Source organism: Calidris pugnax, unplaced genomic scaffold, assembly GCF_001431845.1.
Source record: "Calidris pugnax isolate Ruff unplaced genomic scaffold, ASM143184v1 scaffold24, whole genome shotgun sequence".
Classification (NCBI taxonomy): Eukaryota; Metazoa; Chordata; class Aves; order Charadriiformes; family Scolopacidae; genus Calidris; species Calidris pugnax.
In genome coordinates, this window is record NW_015090922.1 from 2928745 (window position 1) to 2955685 (window position 26941).

Consider the following 26941-nt stretch of genomic DNA (forward strand, 5'->3'; position numbering starts at 1 on the left):
CTACCGAGGCGGAAGAGGCGGCTTTCCCCTCATCGCCACCTCGGTAGCCATGGCGCCGGCGGGCGGGCGGGCGGGCGGGCGCGGCCGGTGCAGCCTACCTCGCTGGGCGGCGCTGGCGGGAGGCGCTGGGTGCCCTAGTGCTGAGGGGGCTATGTCGGAGGCGGCCCGGAGCCTCCTGCAGCGCTGGGGCGCCAGCTTCAGGAAAGGCACCGACTTCGACTCCTGGGGGCAACTGGTGGAGGCGATCGACGAGTACCAGATGTGAGTGGCCGGGGGGCGGGCGGGCGGCTCCTCGACATGACCCACCGAGCCCCGGTACGGCCACAGGGCCCCGGGCGAAAGGCTGGGGGGATGAGGGGGGCAGCGGCCCCAGGGCGGGGCAGGGCGTTGGGGGGGGCCCCCGCCGGGCCTAGGCCGCGGCCCCCCTCACCCCTCAGGCCCCGCCGTTGCATAAAGCGCGGGGCCGTGGGTCGGGGCGTCCCCTCAGGCGAGGAGGGGGGTGTTTGGGTGGGGAGGGTCGCCGCCCGAACCCGCTGGGAGCCGCCCGCCCCGCGGAGACCGCCGGTGGGTGGCGGGTGTTCGGCCGGGGGGCGAGGCGGCAGCCGGCCCCTCCTTTCTGCGAGGGTGGCGGCTGTGAGGGCCTCCCCCCCCACCCCCGGGGCGTGGGCCGTTGAGGCCGTTGGCTGGTGGAGCCCCACGGCGGCAGGCACCCGGGGTACCCCCATCCCATTGCCCCCCCCTCTGGGGAAGGGGGGGACTCGGCTGAGGCAATGGGGTTGCCTTAGCCCCACTCTCCCCCCAAAAAAACCTAAACCCAACACCCCATTGGGGTGAGACCCGGTCCATCGCACGCTTGTGCGTCTCCCCCCTGAAGAGATTTGGGGAACCCGGCGGTGGGAGGGCACAGCCCCAGTCAGATTGGCTTGCGCTGGGGTGGGAGCGCACCATCCACCCATCCCTTGGTGTCAGGCAAGTATTGACACTCTTGGTGGTATCCTTAGAAACACGCCTGGTAGCTTGAGTCAAACGCTCTCCTCTAGCGCTCTGGCCAACGTGAAGATGAAAGCTGTTTCCCTGTGATCCGAGTGTTGCAGGCGAAGTTTCTTAACGGTACGTTTTCTGGAAGAAGTCCAGAGGGTTTGTGCTTGTTCCCCTAGAGAAAGTCAGCTGAAGAGATGCTCTCCGGGAGATCTTCTAGCGGTGCTCAGGACTATTTGAGTTATGGGCTGTAACCACACTGGCTACCAGTTCAGTTGCCAGAGTTACTAGACTGCTGGCCGCACACGGCATTGTCATGGGATGCTATAATCACATCATTTCATTCACTCACCAAACAGGGTGATGCCAGTTCAGTTATTTGGAGTTTGCTGATGGTCTTTAGAACAGAGCAAGCTGTTACTACAAGCCTTGGCATAGGGATGAGAAGAAGTTCTTTTCCAGATCTGTATCTCAGAAGAAAAAAACAATCATTAGAAAGTAAAAGAAGGTATTTTTAATAACTGCCCTTATGTGGACATTTACGAGGAGTCCAGTAGGATCCTAATGCTTTAAACTGCCTTGGCAGTCTCAGCAGTCAGTTTCATGTCATTCACTTCTTCAGAATGAAAAGTCTTGAGGCGTCTCATTCTGAGCTCACTTCATTGAGAAGTAAGGTCACTAAACGTTTGCAGACGGTCCAGTTTGAGAGTCGAAGTATAGCTTTTGTTCCCTTCCCCCCAACATAGCTCGTGTCTGAGGAGAACTGAGGTGATCTTCGTGCTCTTGCTTTATTCTGACTTGGATGCAGTGTGATAGTTTTCTTTGTAAGAAAGCTCCTCTCGGGTAGGATTGTAGGCTGCTCTTGCTGGCCTTATCAGTGAGTTTCTACGGAATAGTCGCCATCAGTAGATTAACTCTGTGGTTCCAGGAGGGAGAATAAAGGGGAGAGAAGATCATAGGATTACAGGGAGGCATTTCCTAGGGAGGAGCAGACCCTTTTCAGTGTGCGTATCTGCTTCTTGTAGATAGAACAGGTAAATTAAAAAGAAATTCAATGTATAGAGTAGATTATTTTTTGGATTTTTTTAAAATCATTGCTTCTAAATGCCCTTTCTGTATATTCTGTGTGTCATGTTGGTGGGGCAGTAGGGAAGGAGCGTACATTTGGGTTCAAGCATGTTTGTGCTGTTTGTCTTTTCTCAGCCACCATCTTTCCCCCATTTACCAAGGGGGACAACACCACCATGTTGTGCAGTTACCTTGTCCTGTTTGGTTGTGTGGTTAGAAGCTACGGAGGCCTCAATCCTTGTGCCTTCTTAAGAGAGCTTGTTTTTAGGAAAACCAAAGAAATAATTGAGTCCTGATTTTTGTTTCTGACACAAGCTTTGATAGTAATCTGTTTTGGTGTACGCATCTTGATGTATATCTTTTGACCCCCCTCCAGAGAAAACAGGGTAGTGGCCACTGCAGTGGTGGTGAGGAGCTGAATCCCTTTAACAATGCAAACTTGTGAGGTTCCAGACAGAAGTGTATTGTGATGCCCTGAGTACTGCTGCTGTCCTTGGGTTTCCCCTCAACCCTCCATTCCCCCTCCCCCTATGCTTTTTTTTTTTTTTAAATTATTTACAGGGAATGGCAACAATTGCCCAGAGGTTTTGCTTGTTTAATGTTCTCCTTCCTCCCTGGACGGAAACTGTAACTCTTCCCATAGCTTCCCTCTCCAGCTTCCTTTCGCTTTCTGGAGCTGTTTGCTTACTGCTGCTTTCTCAGCCCCTTGGTGCTCCTGTCTCCCTGGTGATGTGGGACGGGGTTTCTGCTCCGTGTGTGATGCTGATAGACCCCAGCCTACCTGGCCAGGCCACCCTGTGCCCAGCTTCCAGCCCCAGGAGAGGCAGTGGTCATCAGCTGGAGTGCCTGTTCCTACGCCTCTAGGCAACCCAACTTATCTCAAACTCTCCCTGTGGAACACACATGGGTTTGGGCCACAGCGGGTCTTCACAGGGAGTATGGTTTGTTGTTATAAAATAAGGGGATGGGGAGAGGAAAAAAGGTCAGTGCTTAGAAAAGGGGCTGTTAGCTAGAAGGACCTTTTTACCTGTTTTCCCTTCCTGATATATGTAGTCTTTCCTGCCTAATGGAGTTACACACTTTGTCCGCCGTCTGGGTTTTTTTAAGTATGGCCCACCATGGTTATAGAAATCTTTGTTAAAACAAAACCAAAACTCTTTGGAGCAGCAGCCTCTCAGACCTTTTGGCTGGCGTGTTTTCTGGAGACTGAGAGGTGTGGGTGTGTTTGTGTTGTGTTCCCACTCTACAATTTTCTTTCCCCCCATCCAGATTAGCAAGGCATCTACAAAAAGAGGCACAGTCTCAGCATAACAACTCGGAATTCACAGAAGATCAAAAGGTGAGTACTGCTGTTTGCTCTGTCGAGGAGCTCAATTCGTAGATGTTGATGTGTATTACGTTTGGTTTTTTTTTTTTCTTTTGGAGACCAGAGCTTTATGAGACCCTTTTTTCTCCCTCAATATATGCACAGAAACAGAGCCCGGCATGGCTAAAACAGTCGCTGTCGTTAGATGTGACAGATGCTCTGCTGTGTAATACTGAATTTCATGCATGCTGGCCAGAGTCCGTCATAACTCGGGTGTTTATTTTTTGGGTGACCTTTTGATAACTTGCTTATACAACATTAGCACAACTTACATTGTGAACTCTGAATACAAAATGCCTTAAACTGCAGACATGGAGGCATTTTGGAGGAGGACGTTAGTTTAATATGGAACACCTGACTGGGAAGAATACTCCCTAGTAGTCTCTTATGATGTTATTTGTTTATAATCTTTCAAAATACTGAAATTACTTTACTCCTTCCTCCCTCCCCTCAGTTGAAAACGCTGTTTCTTGTCTCAGCATTATATTAATGACATTCTGTGACAGGATTTAAAAGGAAAATTCTAGCTGAGGTCTTGTACGCTCAATCATTTTCAGCAAAACATTTTTTTCTTTTTGAGATATGAGGCCCTGCTAAATTTTTGTGTCTTGTATAAAGGCATGTTTTCTTTAGGAATACCAGATTGGAGAACCTCTGTATTTCCGGGTTTCCAAGTTATAAGATTGCTTGTTTGAGCAATGGCGTTGCCCGAAAATTAACCTTTACTAGCTCAGAATCTCACCTGTGGTAACAGGGCGCTAGAGTAATGGGGTCTGTGTTTGGAAATGTTGGTCCTAAAGACAGGTCATGGCTACAGAAATTGAACTTGATGTATTCAGAGAAACTCGTTACAAAGAAATAGACCTTTACATAGAATCTGACAGAGGTTTGCAATTGTTTCGTTGACGTGTGCCAGTAAGAAAAGCAAAGAGCAGCTCTTCCACATTCTCTTTACATTCTGCAAAGAAGATAAGGCTCATAATCATCTTAAATTGAGTCATAATCTTGGAGAAGGATTCGGTCCACCTCTCCTGAACTGAAGGCTTGGGAGCTTTGTTAATGTTAGACAGCCGGTCACTCTCTGATAGCTTCTGCTCTCTGTCCCTGGCTGGGAGCTTTCTCCATCATTCTTAGCTATAGTCATCTTTACTACTTGTTTCCCATCTGTGGATACTTTTGAAAATATGGTCACTTCATGAAGGCAAAGCTGTTAATCTCACTTCTGGAGGCATCATCTCCTGTGAGTATGGGAACCAGAACCACACAGGGCTTTGCTTCCAGATGTTCCCTGAAGGTTGTGGAAAGGACCTTGGACCAGCTTGTGGAAGTGAGTGAGGTCAGCCATGAGGATGGGCCTGGGGGGCTCAGGAAGCAGAGATAACTGACCTCAGATGTTAGATGTGCAACTGTGATTGTGTCTTAAGGCCACAGTCTTCTGGAAAGAAAAACTGAGGAGTGGCTGTTTTGAATCCTTGCCAAGTGGTACCTGTTTCTACAGCTGATGTAATTTACAAGAGAGTTTGACATTGTTATCACTTTCTTTTTTTGGTAGATCAATAAGGGGATGATGCCCTGAAACTTTGAGCCTGGTTCTCAAATGGTGGTGCCTGTTTCATTAGCGACATACACAGCTGAATTCCCCAACATTTTGTTGAGAGAACATTCTTTTTCCCTCCTCTACCATGAGGAATGCTGGTCACAACAGTAATAAGTGTCTTGCTCCGTCCAGCCTTTGTGTAGATTTACAGGTAGCTGTTTTCCAAAGGTACTGCTGAGAATTACTGTGGGGTTGTCACAGTTTCGTACTTGGTGGGGAAGATGGATTTCAGCAGTGATTCCTCTGTACCAAGGGAAAACTACTGGCTTTAGAGCTACAGGGAAAGGACAAGGCTAGGTTCAGATCCTCAGCCCCAGCTCTCTGTATAAACTTTTACCATGTTTGGGTTTATTTCATGCATCCCAGGTGGTGTTACAGTGCAGATATGGCCACACCATAATTGATGGTATGTTACTTGCAAATATAATCATACAATCTAACAATGCTTGACAGATACCACCAGTTTCTTTTCTAGGCATACTGTAAGCCAGTTATCATTTATCTTATAATTAATGTATTGTTTATGGTAAGAATTCAGACTTCTAAATATTCATATCTTGCTTTTTTGCTCTTGATCTGAAGAGTCTGTTTTGAAATGCTGTGAGCTACTTGACAGAACGGACTGGTCTCCAGAACTTGCTCTTAGTTCCTGGATTTTCAGCTTCTTTTGGGGGTTGTCATATCTACAGCCGGACGTAATTCTGGAGTTTTAGTCCTTAGGGAAGGCTCTGTCTTGACTTGGATAATTGACAGTGCTGGAATCTTCATTAGTGATTGTGGTTTGTTGAAGAATTTCTCTGCAGATAGCTACTGTAAACAACAAATCATTGTGTTTAAATCTAGTCACCCTGAAACAACATGGGTGCAACAGTTTCATCACTGGAAGCTGTGTGTATGGAGTGACAACAGATACAGTTACTGGTGGATTTACCTCGGTCTTAACATCTGCATCCTTCAGTTCCTTATTTTACCTTCATTCTCTAAAAAATCCTGGCTTCATTCATGATCAGCCACTGTGTTTTGCTACATGGATTGTTGCAGTTAGGCTTGGCCATGGTTGTCAGCTTGCCTCCGGCTATAGTTACTCTCACCCAGTTCTCTGTACAATAAATTTGACCTTTAAAGCCCTCTTCTAACCGCAGTTGTTGCTTCTCGTGTAACTGTTTTTGTGCTAGGCTGAGTTTTCTTCACCACTAGAAAATCATGCCCCCTTTTTTTTTTTTATGCGATGGTAACTTGCTGAAATAAGAGTGCTGTTGAACAGCCTTAGCGTGATTCATCAAACTACTGGTCTCCCAACAGCCTGGACCTCTCCGTAAAGCCAAACTCTGCTCTGGCTCTGTATTTATGCAAACATCTTTGACTGCATTACAGTTAGCACAGTCATTACTCACACCACGGCACTGAAGAAACCTTGACTACGAGATCAACTGACTTTTTTCCCCTGTCTAATCACGAGTTTACATAAAACTGATTTTTAACTGTTTTAAACTAGCAAAGTTAGTTATGGCTTCAGCCTTTCTAATGAGATGCAGAATGTTTTTTCCCCTGCTGCAAAAAGGAGCCTTTGCATGGGATAGTTGCAGCTGAAAATGATAGCAGTGTTTAGCTGCATTTTTAACTTTTGGGTTGGGTGTGGTCCCTTAAAAAAATAGTTATGAATAATGCCTGCTGGGAGCTTGCCATATTTCAATAGATTCCATATAAAACCTATTCTTTACTATTTTAAGACTCCCGAACTCTCTTCAATTAATCTGTTTTCTAGAGCCATAATTGCCCTTCAGCCCCCAGGAGCCAGAGGACACATATTTTGTACAGCTGTGTGTCCTGCTCGGAGATACCTAGTTCAGGCAGTTTTAAGAATCCACAGTTAAGAATCTGTGGGGCAGGGAACGTGGGTGTTGCTGAGCCTGATGGTGAGTTGACAAAGGAGAGAGGGGTTGAGCAGTGTTTCTTGAGACCTCGTTTACAGTGTGGGTTTAATGCTCTGCGTGTGAGACCGGGAGGGGAAAAGCCATCTGAAAAATCTGTTTAGGTGTTCTGTTTCTGTGGTGGGGCACAGAGACTGTGTGCTGGCACCCTACAAACTTGTAGCCCTCTTTCTTTCTGTGGGGCAGTTGGAGGGGGTTTGATCTAAGGCAGAATGGGCATGCTCTTTTCTCAGCAGTCAACACCCAAACCAGTGGAACAGCTGGGTTTCTTGCAAATGTTAGAGCTGCAGTCAAACCTCAGAGATTTCCCCTCATGTCCCTGAGGAACCTCTGGATTCCTTTCTTTTACCCATTACTTCACACCTTCCTCTTTAAGATCCTACCTTTGCAAATGTATCTTTCCAGATGTTCTCAAATATAAAAAGGAATTCCTTTTGTTATGCTGCAGCTGATTAGATGGATGTAGTGCATTCTTACCCTGGGGACTGAGAACCTCTTTCTGTAGCACTATCTGATGTCTTCCCATCCTGCCTGAAGGTACCCGTAAATCCCCAACACCCCAATGTGGAGTGTGGGTCTGAAAGTCTCAATATTAATCCAGGACTGTACGTATCCCTATCTTTTTCAAAAATCTGTGTTTTTCCAAGCTATATTGGAGATCCAGCTATGGATATCTCTTATGTGGCAGAATTTATTTCAGGGAGACAGAAAGCTGTTAACTGAACCTAGACTACACAATGAACCTCCACAGAAATGGAGGTGTAATGTTTTCACTCTGCCATGTTGTATGCAAGCATATGGTCACGTTGCTCTATACTGAACTTCCCAAACAGCACACTGCTGCCCGTGCTGCATCCGGGGCAGAGGAGAAAACAGCATGTCTCCTTTGCCAATATGCATCCCTTGCTGCTTTCCTTGAAGGTGCTCAAAATAATTGAATTTTTTATAAGACCTCCATACGACAGACAGCAATATAAAGGTTGTAAAGCCTGGGCCAGTGCCATGTTGTAACAGAGTCTTTAAGACAAGAGGAGATACCACCTGGGGAGAAATGGCTTTGATGAGCCTATGGTGGCAGATGAGAATCAGGTCTCTGAGGCTTTCACACACTCCAGCTGTTGGCTCTGCCTTTAAGGTATTGATGTCTGATCTGCTTATGATTCAGCTCCTGAACTCTTTCAACTTTGTAGGGCATAAGAGGAACTGAAACGGGAGCCACTTAGCTTTTGGCCCAGCCTACTGAAGCTAGTGGCGGCCCAGGAGCTGGATGAGGAGGAGGTGTGACATCCCTGTGCAGGAGAGCTGGGGAAGGTGGCTGTGAGACCATGCCTAGTTCTTATCTGCTGCTGCAAACCTCCTGGAGCCCTAAAATGTAACCCTCCTTTAAAGGGAAGTTTTGACTTTCGACTGATACAACATAACTTGCCAGATGCCCATATTCTTGAAGTTCTTTGATGCTGGAGTTGTGCTCTAGGAAGTCTTTTCCTCCCCTTGCATCCAGCCTGGGAGAGAGCTGGTTTTATACTGCCTGATTTAAAAGGAGAGAATGAGTTACAGGTGCATATTTCAACTTTAATCTTCCTTCTGGGGGGAAAACTTACTTTGAAAATAAACTGCTTTTCTTTGTAGCGTTATTGCTGCTGTTTTTCCTTGCCCTATAAACGTTCCACAGAGCATTTTGAAATATATTTGGCCCTTATCTCTGCAGATAGCCTTAGTTTTTCTTCAGTAAAACCTTTTAGTTCATGAACAAACTTGTGGTGGTCAGGTAAGGTGAAATATCACCATGCAGTTACATCCACTTGATGTCAGTTATGGAAGTCTTTAACTCCTCCTTTCAGCTGGTAGTAACAGAAACAAACGTGACTGTTGCTGGAGATTCTTATTTTGTGAGACATAAAAGCTCAAGTAGCACTGTCTTCATAGGAAGACTGCTACCAATGGGCTAATTTGAAGCCCTTCCTTTTCTTCTACATTTTTAAATGAGAATGAGAAATTACTTCACAGTTCTGTTCAGGGATATTTTAGATAGATTCTTTGATTCAAACTTGACACCTATTTCATGCTTCACTCAGTTTCAATGTCTTAAAATTACAAAAATAGGAAGTTAGAAAAATAATCTGCCTTTATGCTTCCTCTCCCACCAAAACCCACAAAAGCAGAGCTGGTTTTTTTTTTGGTGCTGAGGTAGTGGGCTTCTGTAATTTCTGAGGAGGGCTCTTTGGTCTGCTGAGATTGTAAACCCAATAGTGGAACTGGGGGCATGATGCCTAAAAGGGCTAAATAGAACAAAGCATTCAAGTTCTCAGGAGGGAACACACTGGTTGGTTTGGGTACTTTTTTTTCCTTGTTCTCACTTATCACTTCAGAGCAGTTGGGTTTATAAACAATTTATGATTTGTAGTAGGCATTATTACAGTTTCTGGTGAGTGGATGACCCCTGTCTGTGGTGGTGAGCTGTGGGAGGGGAGTTAAGAGGCAGATGTCTGTTTCATCTGTTGCACTTTCAGAAAATCTTGGGTGTGTATAAAAAAGCTTGTGATGCTGAATGATCTGGTACTGAATAATACATCTGAAATCTTTGCAAGAAAAAGCATTTGTTTGTACTTATATTTTAAACAAATGTGAATATGGAAGAATAGTTTCAGTATTACATTAAGTGATTCTTTATTTACTTTTTTTTTTTTCAGAAAACCATAGCTAAAATTGCAACATGCTTGGAACTGAGAAGCGCAGCTTTACAGGTACACCTTTCTTTCCTATGTGACTTCATGCTTTAGTGATAGGTAACTACAGAGCTTTTTTAAGCTAATTTAGCGTCTTCAGACATAGCCAAAACTTCTGAAAACAGAGTGAACAAACCCTTGAATGCTTGGACTTTCCAGTTTGTCAATATGATGCCCCAGGTGGCGGCCTTAAAAACCTTTAGAGTGCTTATAGGAGCATGTGATTGGGGTTTGTATAGGAATTTAACCGCAGCTTTTGCACCTGCCTCATTTTCTTCCTTCAGAACTGATTACTTTGTCTTCCTCACCTGTGTGCGGGGGTGAAAACATCCCCAGAATAATCCTTGCACTAATTCAGCCACTTCACAAACCATGTCAGAGCATGAGGAAGAATGTATGTGTAGAATAAAAATTACTTTCGTAGCAGCACATATTGACACAGGCAAATACGTGAAAATAATGATTTAGAAGCTACTCTTTGGGCTTTTTTCTGGACTGAAAGGTGCAGCAAATCCTGGGCATTTGAACAGCGTTGCACTTGTTCTGAGTCCCTGTGACTTTGTGGTGAGGGCAGGCGTGCTGTGGGACAGCTTTGTGGGTCAGGTCAGGCTCAGAGCAACGGCAGGAGGTGCAGCAATGTCATAACCTGCCAAAGTGAACAAATGATGTCCTGCAAGAACAGCCTTCCTTGCTCTTGGTTCCTCAGCAGTAACTCAAGGATTTTATAACCTTGTGTGAGGGTACTAGAACTCCTCGTCCGTTTCACTTTGGGGAGCATTTTACTTGCTGCAGTTCTTAATACAGATTTAAGCAGTTAGTGAGTGCAGTCTTCTTTTCCAATTCCTGTAACAATATGGGTATAGCTTGCCTTGCAAAAGGTCCCTGTGGACACTTGGGCAAAATCAAGATAAAAACCAACCCCTTGAGCCTTAAAGAAATGTTGAAAACAATGGGTGCTCTTAATTAAGAGATGCCAGGGGTGCAATGACATCACCTGGTATGCGTGAGCAAAGGAAGCACCTTGTGTGCTTACTCTAAGATAAGGTAGCTCTGTCTGAGGGGAAGATGCACACTAAATTCTAACTCTTTCTTTGTAATGTCCTAGTCCACCCAATCACAGGATGAATTTAAGCTTGAGGATCTGAAGAAGTTGGAACCAAGTAAGTAGTATCTTTGTATTTTAAGCGAGTGACGTTTATCATTACAGTGGAAAATATGACAGCAGCATGAATACTCACTGACCACAGTGTGGTTTGACAGTAATGCTGGCTTTAGGTGGCTCTTCCAAATATCTGTTACCACGTAGACAAAACTTGATGTGTATTAAAGAATCTAATGCAGGTAACTTCAAAATATAGTAGCCCTAATGTTTCAAGTGATGTATTTGTCTTTATTCTCAAACAAGTGCTGCTAATTTTTGCAAAAAATAATAAATTAAGCTATCAGTAGTACAGTATATAATCAGCTGGAAAATTTAACTGCACATTTCTTATTTGAACTGAATTTCAGTGCTTTGTGGTCTTCCTCCTTGCAGAGTGAAATTTATTTTTTCTTCTGAAAATATTTAACTTGTGCTGACATAGCCAATCACCTGCTGCCTATGGCCGTAATGCTACCAAACTAACGAAGTTAAGAGTCAAAGTGAGGATGTGAGTCAGTCTTTGAAGGGGTTGTGTGATGTTGTTTTTTCCCAACTGATCCTGGGTCAGTTCTTGGTGTGTCAATCCAGAAATAACTTCTTCATGTAGGAAGTATCTATTTATCTGCTGCATTTTCCTTCCCGTAACACTGGCTGCTTTATCCTCAAAGCATCCTTGGGATCAGAGCTTCCACATCTAAGCAGTGTTATCCTGAATGTTAACCTTTCTGCTATTCTTGGGGAATGGGAGATGTGGAAGAGCTTCTTTCACGCTGGCAAAAGCAGGTTTTATTTTGCTCCTGTCACAATTGTATTATTGGGGGGGGATGCTGGGGGTAAGTGTGATGGGCAGGTGAGTGTCTCCACTTTGTGAATGAACTGAGCAATTCTGTGCTTCCACTCTCTAAGTAACTGGCACAGGGTTGTACAGGGAAGCTTCTTAAGGAGCAGGGTGTTGAGCTGAGGTTCCTAGTTCTTCTGCCAAAATGCAGTCCAAATGCTGTTCCCTGAAAATCAAAAGTGAAGGTACATTTCAAAACTGCTGGGGCTGTGAAGACCATAATTCAGGACAGGGTTTAACTGCCTGTTAGAAATATTAAGTCTTTCTCAACCCACGTATTGCATGTCTGGCCTCTGCATGCTCTGGTTTGAGAGCATTTTGTATAGATACTCCTGCTCCCTGTTCACAAAGTATTTAAAATGTTGTAATCACTTAATGACTGTGGGTTTTGGACTCCATTGTGCAAATGCCGTGAGTGACTGAATGGTGCAAGAGGGAGAGGAGTCATGTTTTAATTGATCAGACTGTTCTACAAATCAAAAGAAGTGACTATTAAGGGTTTAGTCAGAATTTACATTCTGCCAACAGGCGTAAAGCTGTCCTTGAAATGCCTCCTTTTCTTAAAAGCCAGAATTTCAATTATGGTGCAACAGTCCTGTTGCTTATCTTGCCTTCCATCAGAGAATTGATTTTATATTTTTTTTTAAGCTGTCAAAAAACCTGTTCAACAGCGTGAAGTAGGTTGAGCCCACACTTCATACAACAAGCAAGTGTATTAAAACTGAAGAAGGGTGTGTGGCCATCGGTTTTCAAAGACACTGAGTTGTTTTCCTGGGAGGAGGATGGATGCATCAACAATTGAACATTGATGTTCTTAATGCTGCTGTCTGACTTGGGATGTTCTGGCCTCCTCTCTGAATTGTGCCTTTGTTTTGCGGGTTATAAGTATATCTTGAATAGAGTCAATCTCAATCAGGCCAACGCCAGCCATTTCATAAAATGCACAGTGAAGTGTTTTAATTTGTGCGTTGTAAATTTTCTCTTGTGTTCCACCAGAAAAAGCTGAAAAAATCTGGGCTGGGAATGCAAATAAGTGATTCCTTTGTTAGGCCAAGCCATTCTGTTAGGGTGGAACGAAAATGGCTATTCACACAATTTGGCTTGTTTTAATTACTTTTGTGCCTGAAGCTGTCAAAGTGGCTGAGCAATTTGGTTTGGGTGTTGTTATAGCAACCAGGGCTCTTAGATTTAAACTTTTTTTTTTTTTTTTATTGTGTTGTCAAGTTCTAACTTCTCCTACTTATGCTTGCATTTCACGCTGCCTGGAAAGCGAAGCAGTTGGGTGGTTTTGTTTATTTATAGGATTTGTCCCTGAATCTTTTGTGCTAGAATAATGCTACAGGAGGGTCCGTACATACAAATAGTTCTTTTGAGACTACACTGTGTGAAATCGTTGCTAATGCTCTGGATATCACAGATCCTTTTCTTGTAGAAGCTTATTCCAGTGTTACAATAGACATTAAAAAAGGGTAGGCTGGAACATCCCGTGTGTCTGTGTTGGGCTGTGATGATTCTAGGCACCAAGAGACTCGAGTTTCAAACTCAGTGTATATGTATTATAAGAGAAGTAGATACTGGGTTGTACTGGGGAGGCTGGTGTCTGACTTATTTTGTGTTGTCTAATTAAAAAATAAATAGATCAGTACAGGTATCATGACTGTCGCTAAACGTCTAAATGGACAGTGGTATTTGGGCCAGTGTGTGCTGGTCTTTTGGCTCGTGTTGATAATGTCTTTCTTTCAAGAGGCAGCCAGCTGCTGAAAAAACCAATGTGATATTGTCCAATGTCACAAAAGAAAAGGCAGCTTCTGCAAGAAAGCCTGCAGAACAGTATTTTATAAAGATTTCTGTTGGAAAAGCAATATAAATGGAGCCCCCAGTGCCGGGACCTGCCCAATAGTTACACATGTGGAGAACTTTCTGAGAGTTGTGATCTCAGCAGCCGTGTTACAGAGGGAAGTGCTCTCTCTCCCAGAGGCGATGCGTGTTTTTAAAAACAAAACTAAAACCAAGAAAGCCCAAACCAGCCTCTTAAGGCGTGGGTGTCTTATGCAGTATTGTAAGGGAGATTCCTGTTCATTGTAACCTTGTGGTTTGTTTCTGTGATCTGGTTGTTTTTATTTAAATCAATTTAAACTTGCGTTTATGATAGACGTAAAGAGGATTTTCCTTTTCCTGAAAGGATGTCGCCTAAAGGATGTTTTATTACTTTGCTTTTTCTTAGTGACTTTGAATAAGTATTTCACCAGGCTGAGCCCTGGTAGATCTTCTTATCCTGATGGTGTTTAAAGGAGCACTTTAATAAATCCGCACAACTTTGCAAAATTATTTACTGTAGGTGATGAGACAGTTTGAAGGCGTTTTAAAAGAACTTGATCCACAGCTTTCTCTGGCAAAAGGCAAGAGGTTTTGGGTGGTGTTTCCAGTGTACTCTGGGCAGGTTGGGTACCAGCACCCCTGTGCCTGGCTGTGGCTCTGCCTCCAGGCTGGCTCAGGATTTTAGGTGCTGTGAAATCCTTTGCCTCTTCCCTGTGCTCATACCGATGGAGTATTTTGTGCCCTCTAGTGATGACTGAAATGCATCGCTGAGGTTTGTTTTATTTTTCAGGGGGTGCTCATTCACGTAGGGAGAGAAATTGGTTACTGGGAAGAGAGAGGAATCTCGTGCTTACCAGCCTGTGGGAGATGGGAGGAGAGCCCTGTAACTGCTGTTGGTTGTGTATGACATGCCTGTGATCTGTAAGAGATCTTCCTTTGCTGAGATTTTTCTGCCTGGGGCACTTTCACTTTCTGTCTCCAGTATGATGGGAGACTCCAAGAGCTGGGGAATTCTGAGTGGGATAAAAATCCCCTTCTTTTCCTGATCCTCAGCTGCGCTGGGAGGTGACTGCTATTAATCAGCTGCTTTTCTGTTAGGAAGTGGTTGTGATTCTTTACTACCATGTTGAAATCTGCTTTAGTGATCCCTCGGAGTAGAAATCTTTGGAGAGACTTGGCAGCAGTTTTGTCTGTCACATCTCTGACTGAAGGCAGCTTGAAGCTTTCTATGTATTTATATATTGTGTCCAGCTGGAGTCAGGCAGTACCAAACCTCTCAGGTGGTGGTATGAAAATCAGGAAAAAAATCAGAATGAGCAAAGACTGGAAAGACTTTTGGGGTTCTTTATAGTTTCCCTGGGGGATTATTTATTCACTGTAGCATTCAGATGGTGTCTGGGAAGTTAATGATGGAGCCCACGCTGAGTGATGTGAATATGAAGACAGACAGGGAAGCTTTCCTACACTGGCTGAATTGTAGCCTGCAGAGGGGCCTGGCAGTGGTTCCTTAAACATAACTGGTATTTAAGTACCTCTGAGTGTTTGTGTAATCTTACCATCATTTAGAAACAGTTTTGTTCTCAGTCAGTGGTCCTGAGGGGAGATTTCCCGTGCTCTGGGAGGGTTTATGGCAAAGTGGGGCTCAGTGAGAGGACTCTGTTTTTCTACCTCCTCTCCCCCTGCCCGGTCTGGGGTACTCATCGCCTGGTAGGAGAGTGCCTCTCCCTGCAGGCCTTCTCTTGGAAATTTTTAGGCCCTTTAGCCGTCACGAAATGCTTATTTCTTTCACATGCTTGTGGAAGTTTTGCTTTTACTTGCCAATGCTTTTGGAAATAACAGCTAAAGTTGTGATTACTAAAACTTGAGTAAGTTTCCAATACGAATGGCAAAGCCATTCTCTGTTGAATGCTGGAGAGTATAGTGGGTGTCTCTGGTGCTTGGATGGTCAGATGTTCCACTGTATCTCTGCTCAATTTTGCCAATCTTCCCAGATGTCTGAGGGCAGAAAAAACCAAAAAGCAAACAAAAACCACCACCACCACCAAAAAAACCCCCAAACAAAGTAGGAAATCTCAACTAAGCTGTGTTTTCCCAGCATGCTTGGACTCCCACGGTGGCCAGCTGAAGGTGCAGCCTACATGTGTGCTGAAGTGTGTCAGTTCTGGAGAGTTCAGTCTGTTTGGAGCTGGTGGCAGTGCCAGCAGCACCCTCCTTTCAGCAGCCACCATTGCTACCATCACCCTGGGACCTGTCGCTTTTTCTGTTGATGCTTGTGGTTGTTGCCTTGTTTCTCTCCCCTAAACGTGGTGGTGGTTACGTCCTGGAGTTGCAGTTTGTCTGAACGTTACGGTGATACACCTCTGATCAGGACTGTCCTGGTGTTTAAGAAGAAGGGGGTGAGGTTTTTTTGTATGATCTGATTATTCTTTAAATATTTTGTGTGTGTGAAGATGCTGTGAGAGTGGACATAGCTGTGCAAAAGTTAAAAATTAATGCATGTTTATGGATATGGATTCTTATTTTTTTCCCCCCTCTCTGCAGTCTTAAAGAATATCCTCACTTACAATAAGGAGTTCCCCTTTGATGTTCAGCCTGTCCCACTCAGGTAAGAGAGAGCTGGGTCACTCCATCTACTGGAAGGGAGCGGAGCCTGGGACCTGGTGTGCATCTGAAACACTAGAATTTCTATACTCACCTACCTCCTGTACTGCTGTGGGTAAACTTCTTAATGAAAAAACTTTTGAATTCTGTTTGTTTAGGTACCACTAAAATCAATCCTGTGCTTTTGGTAAGAGCAGGACTTGGTACATCCTTACATCTCTCTGAATTTGTCAGTACTGTCTCTTGACTCTGCTTTCCATTGGACTTGAGCTCCTGTATTCTCTGTCAGATCCTGTAGTACAGGTGGTGGTTAAGAAGTAGTACAAAATGCCATTAAAGCATGTTGCCTCTGCTGTATACTCAGATGCTGATTCGTGAGTTGAAAGCCAGCTGATGAATGATCTTTGGTCTCATTCTTCTTTCTCATGTTTTACAGGAAGATTTTAGCACCTGGAGAAGAGGAACACTTGGAGTTTGAAGAAGATGATGAGGAAGGAGGAGCTGGAGCAGGGTCTCCAGACTCTTTTCCTGCTAGAGTTCCAGGTAGGGGCAGTAGCTTTGCTGTGCCAGCCTATGTAGCATGTGTAAGTTCTGTCTCTGAGGAGTCCCTTTCTCCACCTGTGATTGGAAAAGTTTGGCTGAGGAGCAACAGGCTCATGTGAGCTCTAATTCTGTACTGGAGAATCACAAAAGCGGCCAGTGGATTTTTTTTCTCTGCAAACAATCTTATTGCAAAATGGTTTTATGGATAACCTGTAAGGGTGGTACCACCTATCTTAAATAAATAGCCTTTATTCCTTGTTCAAACTCAGTAGTTTTGTTCCATGCACTTTCTTTACTGTGTGAACTGTTTCATATGTGAGTTGTGGCAATGTTTATCCAGCAGGGAGCATTACCTCCTGCTAGAGATGTCAGAAGTTATTGCTGGTTATTTTTGTGTTCCATTTGCTGGTGAGACACTGGCTTAGACTAAAAACAAGCTCTGATGGGATAAATAGGGGGGTAGCTTTGGTTTTGATAGCTTAAGTCCTTGTCTGTGTGAAAGCACTTGGAGAACTGGATATCCCTACAGATTTTAGAGAAGGTCTTCCTGTAACTTCAGCTTTTGGCAGTTTACTGGGTAAAGAGGTAGGATGTTCTAACAGAGGTTCTTTTGGTTTCTGGTGTAGTTTCTCTTCAGAAGCAGTAGGTTTTTACTTTCGGAGCAGATTGGCAAACTTTGTATTTCAGGAAGGAGATAACAAGTAGGGAGACAAGTACTGGAATCATGGTTGGAAGAGCTGGGCTGTTGCATTACTTATGCCTCAAGAAGCACAGCAGAGAGAGCCTGAGTAGCTCTTGTGTTGGTGGTGAATCAGCATTACCATAGGGTCAGCAGTTACCTCTGTGCAAACCGTTGGAGCTGTGTGCATATAGTGGATGCAGAAGCTGTGTGTGTGCTTAAGAAGGAGTCTAAGGTGGTGGCAGACAAATTGAGTTTACAGTTAAATCATTTTCAAAGAAGGAGGGTGGCCAAACTGGAAAGAAGAGAGGATTGGGCCATATACTTTCTTACAGAATTACTCCTCCGTAGGACCATGCCTTTAAAAGGAGGTGAGAGCAACTCCTGAATTTACTGATATTTTACATTATCATCTACTTAATAAACTGCATTTAGACTTTTCTGATTTTTTTTTCATTAAAGTAAGCTTGGCAATAGTTATAATAATCTAAACCTGTAACTGATGTGGTTTTGTACTGCTTGAACACAGATCTTGTTTCCCCATTGAACACAAATTAATGTGGTGTTTCGTACCTGGTTGGGGGTTGGTCTTTCTCTGGGTGATGAGGCTTAAAGAAAAGCAGTTTGCAGCCTTCTGGGGTGAGCCTTGTAAGGACTTCCCATATTGAATTGCTACAACTGTGTTGCACCCTTTGCTTCTGTATGCCTTTAATCCATAGTGCGTAACTGCCTTGTTTAACTGACCATGGTCTTGTCTTCTCCATGCATGGCTTCATCGTTATCACATTGCACCATTCATCTAACCCAGGAGCCAATGAAGGTATGATAACCTTTTTGGTATATACACTTATTTCTTTGATCATATTCATGTAGCTCTGATGTCCTTCATTCAACTCTTAGTTCCAACCCTCGAAATACAATCTTTGGTAACAGTTGTCGTATTAGGCATCTGGGTGTTGATCTTTGTTTGCCTTCAGTACTAGGAAAAGGGGTGGTCGTATTTGGTGAGGTGCCTTACATAGCTCTCTGTATGTCCTACTGTATAGGAAATCCTACACAAAGAGGGCTTCTGCAGTTAGACTTCTGCGCTGTATGGAGCTGAACTGACCAATGCTCACTACCCCTAACATCAAAGCTTTCCTGCCTTTCTCCTGGTCATACACTTCTTTATTGCAGTGCTGTGCTCGCAATGGATTCTTCTGTGAACCCAGCAGGAGACTTGTCCCTTTTCCCCCTTTCTTTGAATGAAGGCTGATGGCCCCAAGCTGTGCTGGCAGAGCTATGCCAGCCATAGTAAAGCTATAACAGGGAGAGGTGGCTACAGAAGTTCAGTGAAAGACCTGTTTGGGTGGTTGTGGCTCACAGGCAGAAAGGAGACCCTGTTCCTTGGACACCATCTCTCGTACTGTTTTCTTACCTACTGGAAGTGGCTTTTCTGTTCATTGCAACTCTGCAATTTCACACATTCTGGACAGCATTTTACAAGAACAGAATAATTGTTCTTAAGCCACTATTTGTAATAAATGCCAGTCTGGTGCATCCTTCTGGTGATTTTTCTGTCAAGTATTCCATCACTTAATTCTTTTGAGGGGTGGATAGGACAGCTGAAGGTTACAGTTACTCTTGGGGGACTTGCTGCTTCTAGGGAACAATGGAAAGATGGCAGAGCAAAGGATTGCTTCTGCCCTCACTTAGACTGAAATAAGAGCTCTGTCTTTGAATGTTTGTTCAAGAGAGACAGCAAGATGAACCAGAGCGTGTGTGCTGCTTTGCAGAAGTGGCTGCTCTCTAAGAAGTTTACTTTTTTAACATTCAACATACTGTAGTCAGAAGCCTGTCCTGTTACCTCAATGGTGTGTGGAATTCTGCTGTGGTACGTTGTGAAGTGTTGGCAGATGCGGTCCCTTGGAGGTCCAGCAGCCAAGGCAGGGTGTAATGTAATCTACTATATCATAGATGTGAACTCCAGTCTTGCTGGTGATCCTGAGGGAGGGACTGGGTGTGGGAGCACTCATGGAATCTCGCTGAAGTTGTGGCTCTAATTCTCCCAGCAGAAACGTGGTCCCCTCTTGCGGAGCCAGTCTCTCTAATAGGACACAATCTCCCTGGTTCTTTGGCTCCTCAAGCAGATCAAGAGGGGGAAAACCTATCAAGGAAAACCTGTATTGCACTGGCCAAAGGAAACTATTATTTTGTTTAGATCTCAAGCCTTGGGATAACTTTTTATTTTTTAAATTAAAAAAACCCAAAACTTTAAATCAAAATTGCTCATCAGTCTAAACGATTTCTGTCTTGGTGCTTATTCATCTAACACTGGAGAGAGGCTTGAACCCTGTGGGTTTTTGCTAAAATCAGCACGAAGAAATCTACGCTGTTGTTGATGAATCTCGTGGCTTTCAGGGAGTTTGGGGAGTTTAGGTTTCTTGCCAGCTGCACTGTCTTCCTCAGTGCTGTGAGGATTCATTTATGCTGACCGCAAAGTTTTGATGTTAAACGTTCATGATGCAGAGCTAAGAGCTCCTTCCTTAAGGCAGAAGGGAACTTGGGGAATGCCAGTACTATTGGTTTGGTTCTTTTTTTTAATTTTTTTTTTTCTTTAAGTAGAGGCCAACAGAACTTAGATCATAAGAATCTCTCTTTTGGTTCCTTTATGTCCAGTGGGATTTGCAACAATGCTGTTTTCATCCTTATTCCCCCAGTCTAAATGTTCAGCATGAAGCCAAGTCATGTTCAGTGGGGTGGGACTCCTGATTAAGCCTCTGAACTTCCTGCGACTGCAGATTGAATCCAGCCTCCCAAATTTAATCCTTAAAAATGATAGAAAGTGAGTTCCATGAATGAGTTATTCTGCAGGAGAGCAAGAAAGAACACTTTAAACAAAGCTCCTCTCTATTCTTATGGCATTAGGTTTTTTTTTTATTAATTCATTTGATTTGAGGCAGTCTTGAGTTTTTTTTTGGTGTGGGCTTTGAAATCTGGCAAATGGTGTCGCGTGTGTGTCCTATTGGGGTATGAATTCTTGGGCTTTGAACCCCCTGAGGAGAACAGAGTGATAAGTGAGGCCTCTGCTGTAAGATGACACAAAGGGTTAATCATATGCTTTCCTCTTTCCAGGTACTTTATTACCCAGATTGCCATCTGAACCCGGGATGACGTTGCTCACCATCAACATAGAGAAAATTGGTCTGAAAGATGCTGGGCAGTGCATTGATCCTTACATCACAGTCAGTGTGAAGGGTAAGGATTTCAGTTCCTGGCCCCTCGTGTCTAGTTTGGAGAGAGTGCATTTTCTGAAAGCGCTATTGATTTTTCAACCTGCTGGGAAAAATACTTGTTGGTACTTGCATTTTCTGTTGTGGACTTACAGCTTCTGCTTTTATCAAGGGTGGGAAAATTCAGTATTTGAGAGATGATGGGAGGTGAATCACTGAAGTAAGATCCCTTTGGGCTGCTCCTACTCCCCAACACCTACTGGTCTCTGGGCTTTCTGGAGACAGTGAACCACAGCCCGCTGACGCCAGTCTTGCCCTGTCATTAAACTAATTTTTTAGTAAAACAAAGATCATCTTACTAAGGCTTAAGGTTTGGAGGAATGGGTATGAAACTGGGAAGCAAAGCTGGCAAGTGAAATAAAATATGAAATGTGTTTTAACCTTGGCAGTGAAATATTTCAGCCAAAGCCTGGGGGGCTAATAGCCTGCCCCTCTGAGAGCCTTCATGAATCTGGAAGAACCTCTCTCTCTGTCAGTCCAAGATAGGCAACATGAGGACTTCTTACTGTTTCTGTTGACAACATGGTTGATGTCTTTTGGTTGAAGCTGAGATTTTTCATATTCAGACTCTTCCTAGAGGGAGCATCTGCCTCTTCCCCATTTTGCATTTCTTAGCAGGAGGCCCCTGTTGTCAGAACTGCTTACCCTTAACCTGCCCTGCAGGGCTTCTGCTCATCTTTACTGTCTTTTGAGGTGTATGATTTTTCCTGTTTATCATATAAAAATTTGTAGCTGAGCCAACAGCCTGTAGTAATTTTCAGTTGTGAGAGTGACCTTGTATGTGTCCTCTCTGGATGTGCTGTTGGATCCCAAACACAGGGATAACATACCTGTTAGATGTGTGATCGGGTGCTGCCTCCCCCAGAAGGTGCTTCAGCAGAAGTTAAGGGTTGTGGGATTGAATGTCACTTCAATCCTGGTGACATTCTCAAGTGTTACCTGCCAAAATTCATAGACAGAAAGCTTTGTCTCACCGCGCTTCCTGTGATGACTTTTTTCCAAGGGTGAAACCTTCCACTTCTCTCTGGACCTTTGAGGAATTCCCCTGGTTGGGGTGGGAGCAGCGTTTCTTTGTTTCTGGTGTTGCCTTAGGTTTGCATGATTGTTTTTAGATCATATAACTATTCTTTGGGCTCCACTGCTCTACCCATTTGTGGAGCTTTCTTTGCCTCTCGTATGGCAGAAAGCTGAGGAACGGGTGTGTCAGTGGTGGGGCTGGATGGATGGGGGTTTAATCAGGTTTCATTCTTTCATGCCCAGTTCCTCCGGGCCAACAGGAAAATGCCAGCCCTAAGAGGGTTCTGACATCAGATTCTGGAAGTTATCAGACCTTGTAAAGCAAACATTGGTTGTTCCTTGCCTCTAAAATGTCTGTCTTTCTTCACTTATTACGTATTGTTAAAACTGTTGCTTGCCTTCTGAGCGAGGTCTTAGTTCCTTTCTGGAGCCACGGGAGACTGTACGTTGCTAGATTAACAAGTCTTTCTGTTACCATGTGGTGCTCTATTTGCAAGCTCCTGGAAATGGTGGCTGCCAAGTAAAGATGCAGAAAATAAGACCAAAAAGTAAAGAGGGAGTATTATCACCTCGTCTGCTAATGGTGACTTTTTCTACTTTATTTCTCATGATTTTTATGTAGAAAAGTAACTCTGAAAAGTCATTTTGTTCCTATTAGGAATCTGAAGACCTTTAGTAGCTGTTTTCCTTGGTTTTATACCAGGCTGCTCTTCTGCAGGTTTAAAGAGAGGTTTGTTCCTGATGCAACATTAGTTGCAGAGGGAATGGAACCCTTGGCTGGCAGCAGAAAGGAATAGATTCTTAAAAACAAGAAGGATAATTCCAGATTTTCATCTTAAATATTGTTGGAACTTTACTTGCTTTCATGTTGCAATCACAAAAAAAAAATTCCCTGAAGGGGCACGGTTGCCTCTTCTTTTTTTAAGTTTAGGGGGGAAATCTAGGTTGCATTTCCTTTCTGTTGCAATATTAGAGATGATTTATAAAACTCCTAAGAGTCTGAGAAGCTCCTGCTGTTCTCATGCTGTTTCTTCCCTGCAGATTTGAATGGGATAGATCTGACTCCTGTGCAGGACACTCCGGTGGCTTTGAGGAAGGAGGACACGTATGTCCATTTCAATGTGGACATCGAGATTCAGAAACACATTGAGAAACTAACAAAAGGTGGGTGGTGGCAGAGACATGGAAGGGGCCCCGGGAGCTCTGAGGGTGCAGACACCAGGCTGCTCCTGAGCTGCTGCTGTAGACGGGGATGAAAATAGACCTTTGCATCCTCTCTCTTTCCAATCGGTCGTTGTGATGACTCACAGACAAGGGAGGGAGGAAAAGAGATAGAAATGCAGCACTCTGCTCTACTACATGGGTGCTGAGCTGCCTTGTCACCTTCTGGGTCACTGGAGAAGCTGTCACCTGGCTGTGAGTGAGGGAGGGAGGAGTACAAGCTCCTGTGAGTGTGGTGGGCGTTGTAAGGAGCACAGTATAGCTTCTGAGTCATTAGCAGAAGTGTTGGGGATGATTCCCTCCAATGTACGTAGAGCATCTTAATGGCCAGATAAGTTTTCAGATAATTATTGGCCATAATTGCTAACTTTTCTGTTAAACCATTTTCCATTCCAGGTGCAGCTATTTTCTTTGAATTCAAACACTACAAGCCTAAGAAGAGGTTTACGAGCACCAAGTGCTTCGCTTTCATGGAGATGGATGAAATTAAACCTGGGGCAATTGTTATAGAACTGTAAGTGGTTTGCAATTATAGATGCCAAGGGCAGAGGAACTGAAGGAAAGTTGCAATGTGTGGCTTGTTGCATCGAGGAAGGTTCTTTGGACTCATTAGATTGACTTCCACAGGGAATATTCCATTATTAGTAAAGAAGGGAAGATAAAATGCTTTTAGGCAAATAAAATGGCTAGAGATCCTTCTCAAAAACTAGGCTATTTCCAAATAAAATGCTGATGTTTGTAACTAAATTTTGTATGAAGTTAATAAATTCTGTGTGGGAGATTTTAATTTTGACCGTAGCTTGATCAGCTATATTTAAAAAAAAAAGTAATCTTTGGCACAGAACATCTGTAAAGGAAACCTGTTTTGAGCCATGGGATGCTGATTTGCAATTGAATTTTAGGAACTTTTCAAAGCCTTGTTGGGTGGGTGGTTGTTTTCCCCTGTTCCAAACATGCAGAGTGATTAGCCAGTGGTGCCGCAGCGGTCACCTGGATGCACATCCTGACCTCGCTGTGTGCCTGAAGGCCTGAGGGATATTCTTGAGGGTTTTATTTTTCAGGAGGAGGGTGCATCTTGCCATTCTGGGTGTCTGTGGGAGGTGCTTTGTCTGTGCTGGCAGGAGAACTGCCCACGTACTCACCGCTACTGCATCTCCTGCCATCCTCAGTAATAGACTGGGAGTTCTCCTTACAAAAGCCTTACGTTCATTTAAAAATTGAAATCTGTGTTTTGTTAAAATAGTAACATGGGGTGTGTTTAGTTTGGAGAAGAGGAGGCTGAGGGGAGACCTGATTGCCCTCTACAACTCCCTGAAAGGAGGTTGTAGAGAGGTGGGTGTTGGCTTCTTCTCCCACATGAATAATGACAGGAGCAGAGGAAATGGTCTGAAGTTTGCAGCAGGGGAGGTTTAGATTATATTTAGGAAGAATTCCTTTACTGAGAGGGTGGTCAGGCACTGGAACAGCCTGCCCAGGGAGGTGGTGGGGTCACCATCCCTGGAGGCATTTAAGAAATGTGTAGACATGGCTCTTCAGGGCATGCTCTAGTGCCCGAGATTGTTCATTTGTGTCTGTTTGTGTTGGGTTTTTTTTTTGTGGTTGGACTTGATGATCTCAAAGGTCCCTTCCAACTATGAAGATTCTGTAATAATTCAGAGAAAATACTGGTTTGAGTTTCTGTCTGTAAAATCTGCTCACTGTTGTTGCTTCCAGTGAGCCTTTTCAGGTGTGTTTAAAAGATGATGGTGATAAGATGTGTAGAGACCAAGCTTTCTAGTGCGCTTCCACCTCCCTGCCCCGCCGTTAGCCCTTGGGTTAACTGACTTTCTTGTGGTTCCAGGTACAAAAAACCCACTGATTTTAAAAGGAAGAAACTGCAACTGTTGACCAAGAAACCACTCTACCTTCACCTCCATCAGACATTGCACAAGGACTGACCCCAGCTGTGACTCCTGAGGACTGAACCGCTGTCCCCATAGCTGTGCGTCGTGGCAGGAGAGAGGGGCCAGAGGGGACCATCGCAGCTGCACAGCGCTACTTGGGGGTCAGAGCCCAGCCTGCCCTCCCATGGCGAGGCTGCTTTCAGTTCCTTCCTCATCCAGGTTTTTCCAAGAGCCCTGAAATTCGTTGACTGCTTTTCCTAATTTTGCTGTTCACTTTTTTTTCCTCTTAAGCGTTCTTGTCCTTTCACCTCCAGCTCCACCCGAGGATGGAGAAGTGCCCCTTTGCCAAACCTGTAGCAATAAAGAGGTGGCAGCCTACTCACTGGTCACACGCTGTGCTGCTGGAGTTCCTCCTCTCCCCTGCATTTCCCAGTTCCTCTGCAGCAGGTGGGGAGGAAGAGGAGGAGGTGGGGAGGAAGAGGAGGTGGGGCAGGAGAAGGAGCCTTGAGGTACCGCAAGTGATTTGAAGCGAAGGAGAGGAAGGTGGTGGTGGTGGGGACAGTGGGGTGGCCCCTCAGGAGAGCTCTTCAGTCAGGTGTTCTGCTTTGGTGGGGCAGGAGGAGGACAACTGCAGATGAGAACATTCCAGAATCTTATCCTCAGCCTCACCTGATCCACTCCTGCCCAGTTTTGGATGCAGTACAGCCCCTGGTAGAGTTAATTTCTCTCTCTCTCTTGTCTGAGTGATTTGCAGAGGTGGGTGGGGGACAGAGGGAGGCTTTCTCCAGGGCTTCGTGTCACCGTTTCGGTGACAGCAGGACAGGCCCCTCAGTGTCCAAGAGTCAATGTTCCAGAGCTTTAGGTGAAGCTGATCTGAGTAGCAGGTTGACCCACTTTTTACATGAAACTGCTGTTCTTATGGAAACTGGTTGTATGCAGTTTTCTGCGTATTTTGTGCAAGTCTGGAAACTTACTCTAAAAAAAAAAAAATTACCTTTTTGTGTAAGTAGATAGGATTATCATTTATTTTCTATATTTTTGGTGTGTAATAAGCTGCAGGACATTGGCTTATTTTGACACACTTGCATTCACTTTGTGACCTAATAAAGGGACAGAAGTAGAACCCAGTCAAATCTTTCCTATATTTGCGTGGATATTTAATACAGTACTTTAAGGTTTGATAGACTTCTTGCATCTCTAACTAGTGCCTAAATACTCTGCTACGCTCACAGAAGACCCAGCTCCCAAAATAGTGACAAATAGTAAGTTTATTTTAAACCATCTGGGTGCAGAGATAAATATCACCAATTCCTCTTTGTCATGTAACCCCAAGATGCTATATTATGCTTTAATGGGAAGTTACTTTTCCTTGTGATATTTGTTTGTTTTGGGATAAAAAGCTATTTTTGAATGTCCTAATCTTGCCTCCCCTTTTTTTCTGGTATAACTGGGGGTGATGTTATTTAGGTGTTATGACAAAAGGTCAGCAACGCTTCCTCAAATTCCACTGCTGGTTGGAGGGGGTGAAAAAAGTAAGTGCAATTGAATTTTCCTGTTTACGGGTCTTTACAATACCCCGGTGGCGATATGTTTAATATCAGGCCCTGAAAAGAGATCCCTACAAGTTACAAAGTACCTCTGAATGCAGCGTTCTGGGTGCCTGACCAAAGGGGGGTGCGTGTTCTTAAAAAGAAGGTTTATCCATGTGTCATTAAGCCACTACACCAATCCAGCCCGTGGTTCCAGCCGCTTCCCTTGCCTCGTCCCCGGCTTGTCGATGTCTGTGTAACTCCAGTTATACCCAATGTCAACTCGGAAGTATTTTATTTTTTTGTTAAATACACAAGTAGAGCTTTGTATTTAACTAATTGTGAATTAACGTCTGTAGAGTGTGAAATACCATTTTTCAAGCTGCTTCTGTCCTTTGTGTTTTTTCTATAAACTGTCTCTGGCTGCTGGGACTGCTGCCCCAGCACGAGCTCCTGAACTGTGCTGTGTTTAGTGATGTTCTGTCTCCTTTCTCTCCTTAAATCTACAGCTCTGTACTTGTGCTGTAAGTGTAACGCCTACACAGCACCTTCAGTGGCTGCCTGTACTCCAGCAGTAAAGCTCTAATGGCCTTCCAGGAGGGTTTTTTATTATTATTAGTTGTTTTCTCTTCCTTTTTTTTTTCCTCCCTCAGGCTTACTTTTGGTAAGAAGGTTAGTGTGTAGATAAGTGTGTGCCCTGCTGTGCCAGATACTGCCTACTCATCCTTAACAC

At 44.2% G+C, this 26941-nt stretch overlaps 1 protein-coding gene across 2 annotated transcripts; it reads left to right on the plus strand.

The window, feature by feature from the left end:
- The first annotated feature begins 57 nt into the window (after positions 1-57).
- AIDA (axin interactor, dorsalization associated) lies at positions 58-26804 on the plus strand. 2 transcript variants are annotated; one of them, XM_014950646.1, is made up of 11 exons: positions 123-261; positions 3316-3385; positions 9631-9684; positions 10772-10826; positions 16005-16068; positions 16501-16607; positions 18095-18106; positions 20401-20523; positions 22617-22739; positions 23193-23310; positions 24637-26804. In XM_014950646.1, the coding sequence occupies exons 1-11, from the start codon at positions 152-154 to the stop codon at positions 24731-24733; spliced, it is 933 nt and encodes a 310-aa protein (XP_014806132.1). In that variant the 5' UTR covers positions 123-151; the 3' UTR covers positions 24734-26804. The 2 variants fall into 2 exon arrangements, with proteins under 2 accessions (XP_014806133.1, XP_014806132.1); XM_014950647.1 differs by lacking the exon at positions 18095-18106 and having other exon boundaries at positions 58-261.
- Positions 26805-26941: the final 137 nt, after the last annotated feature.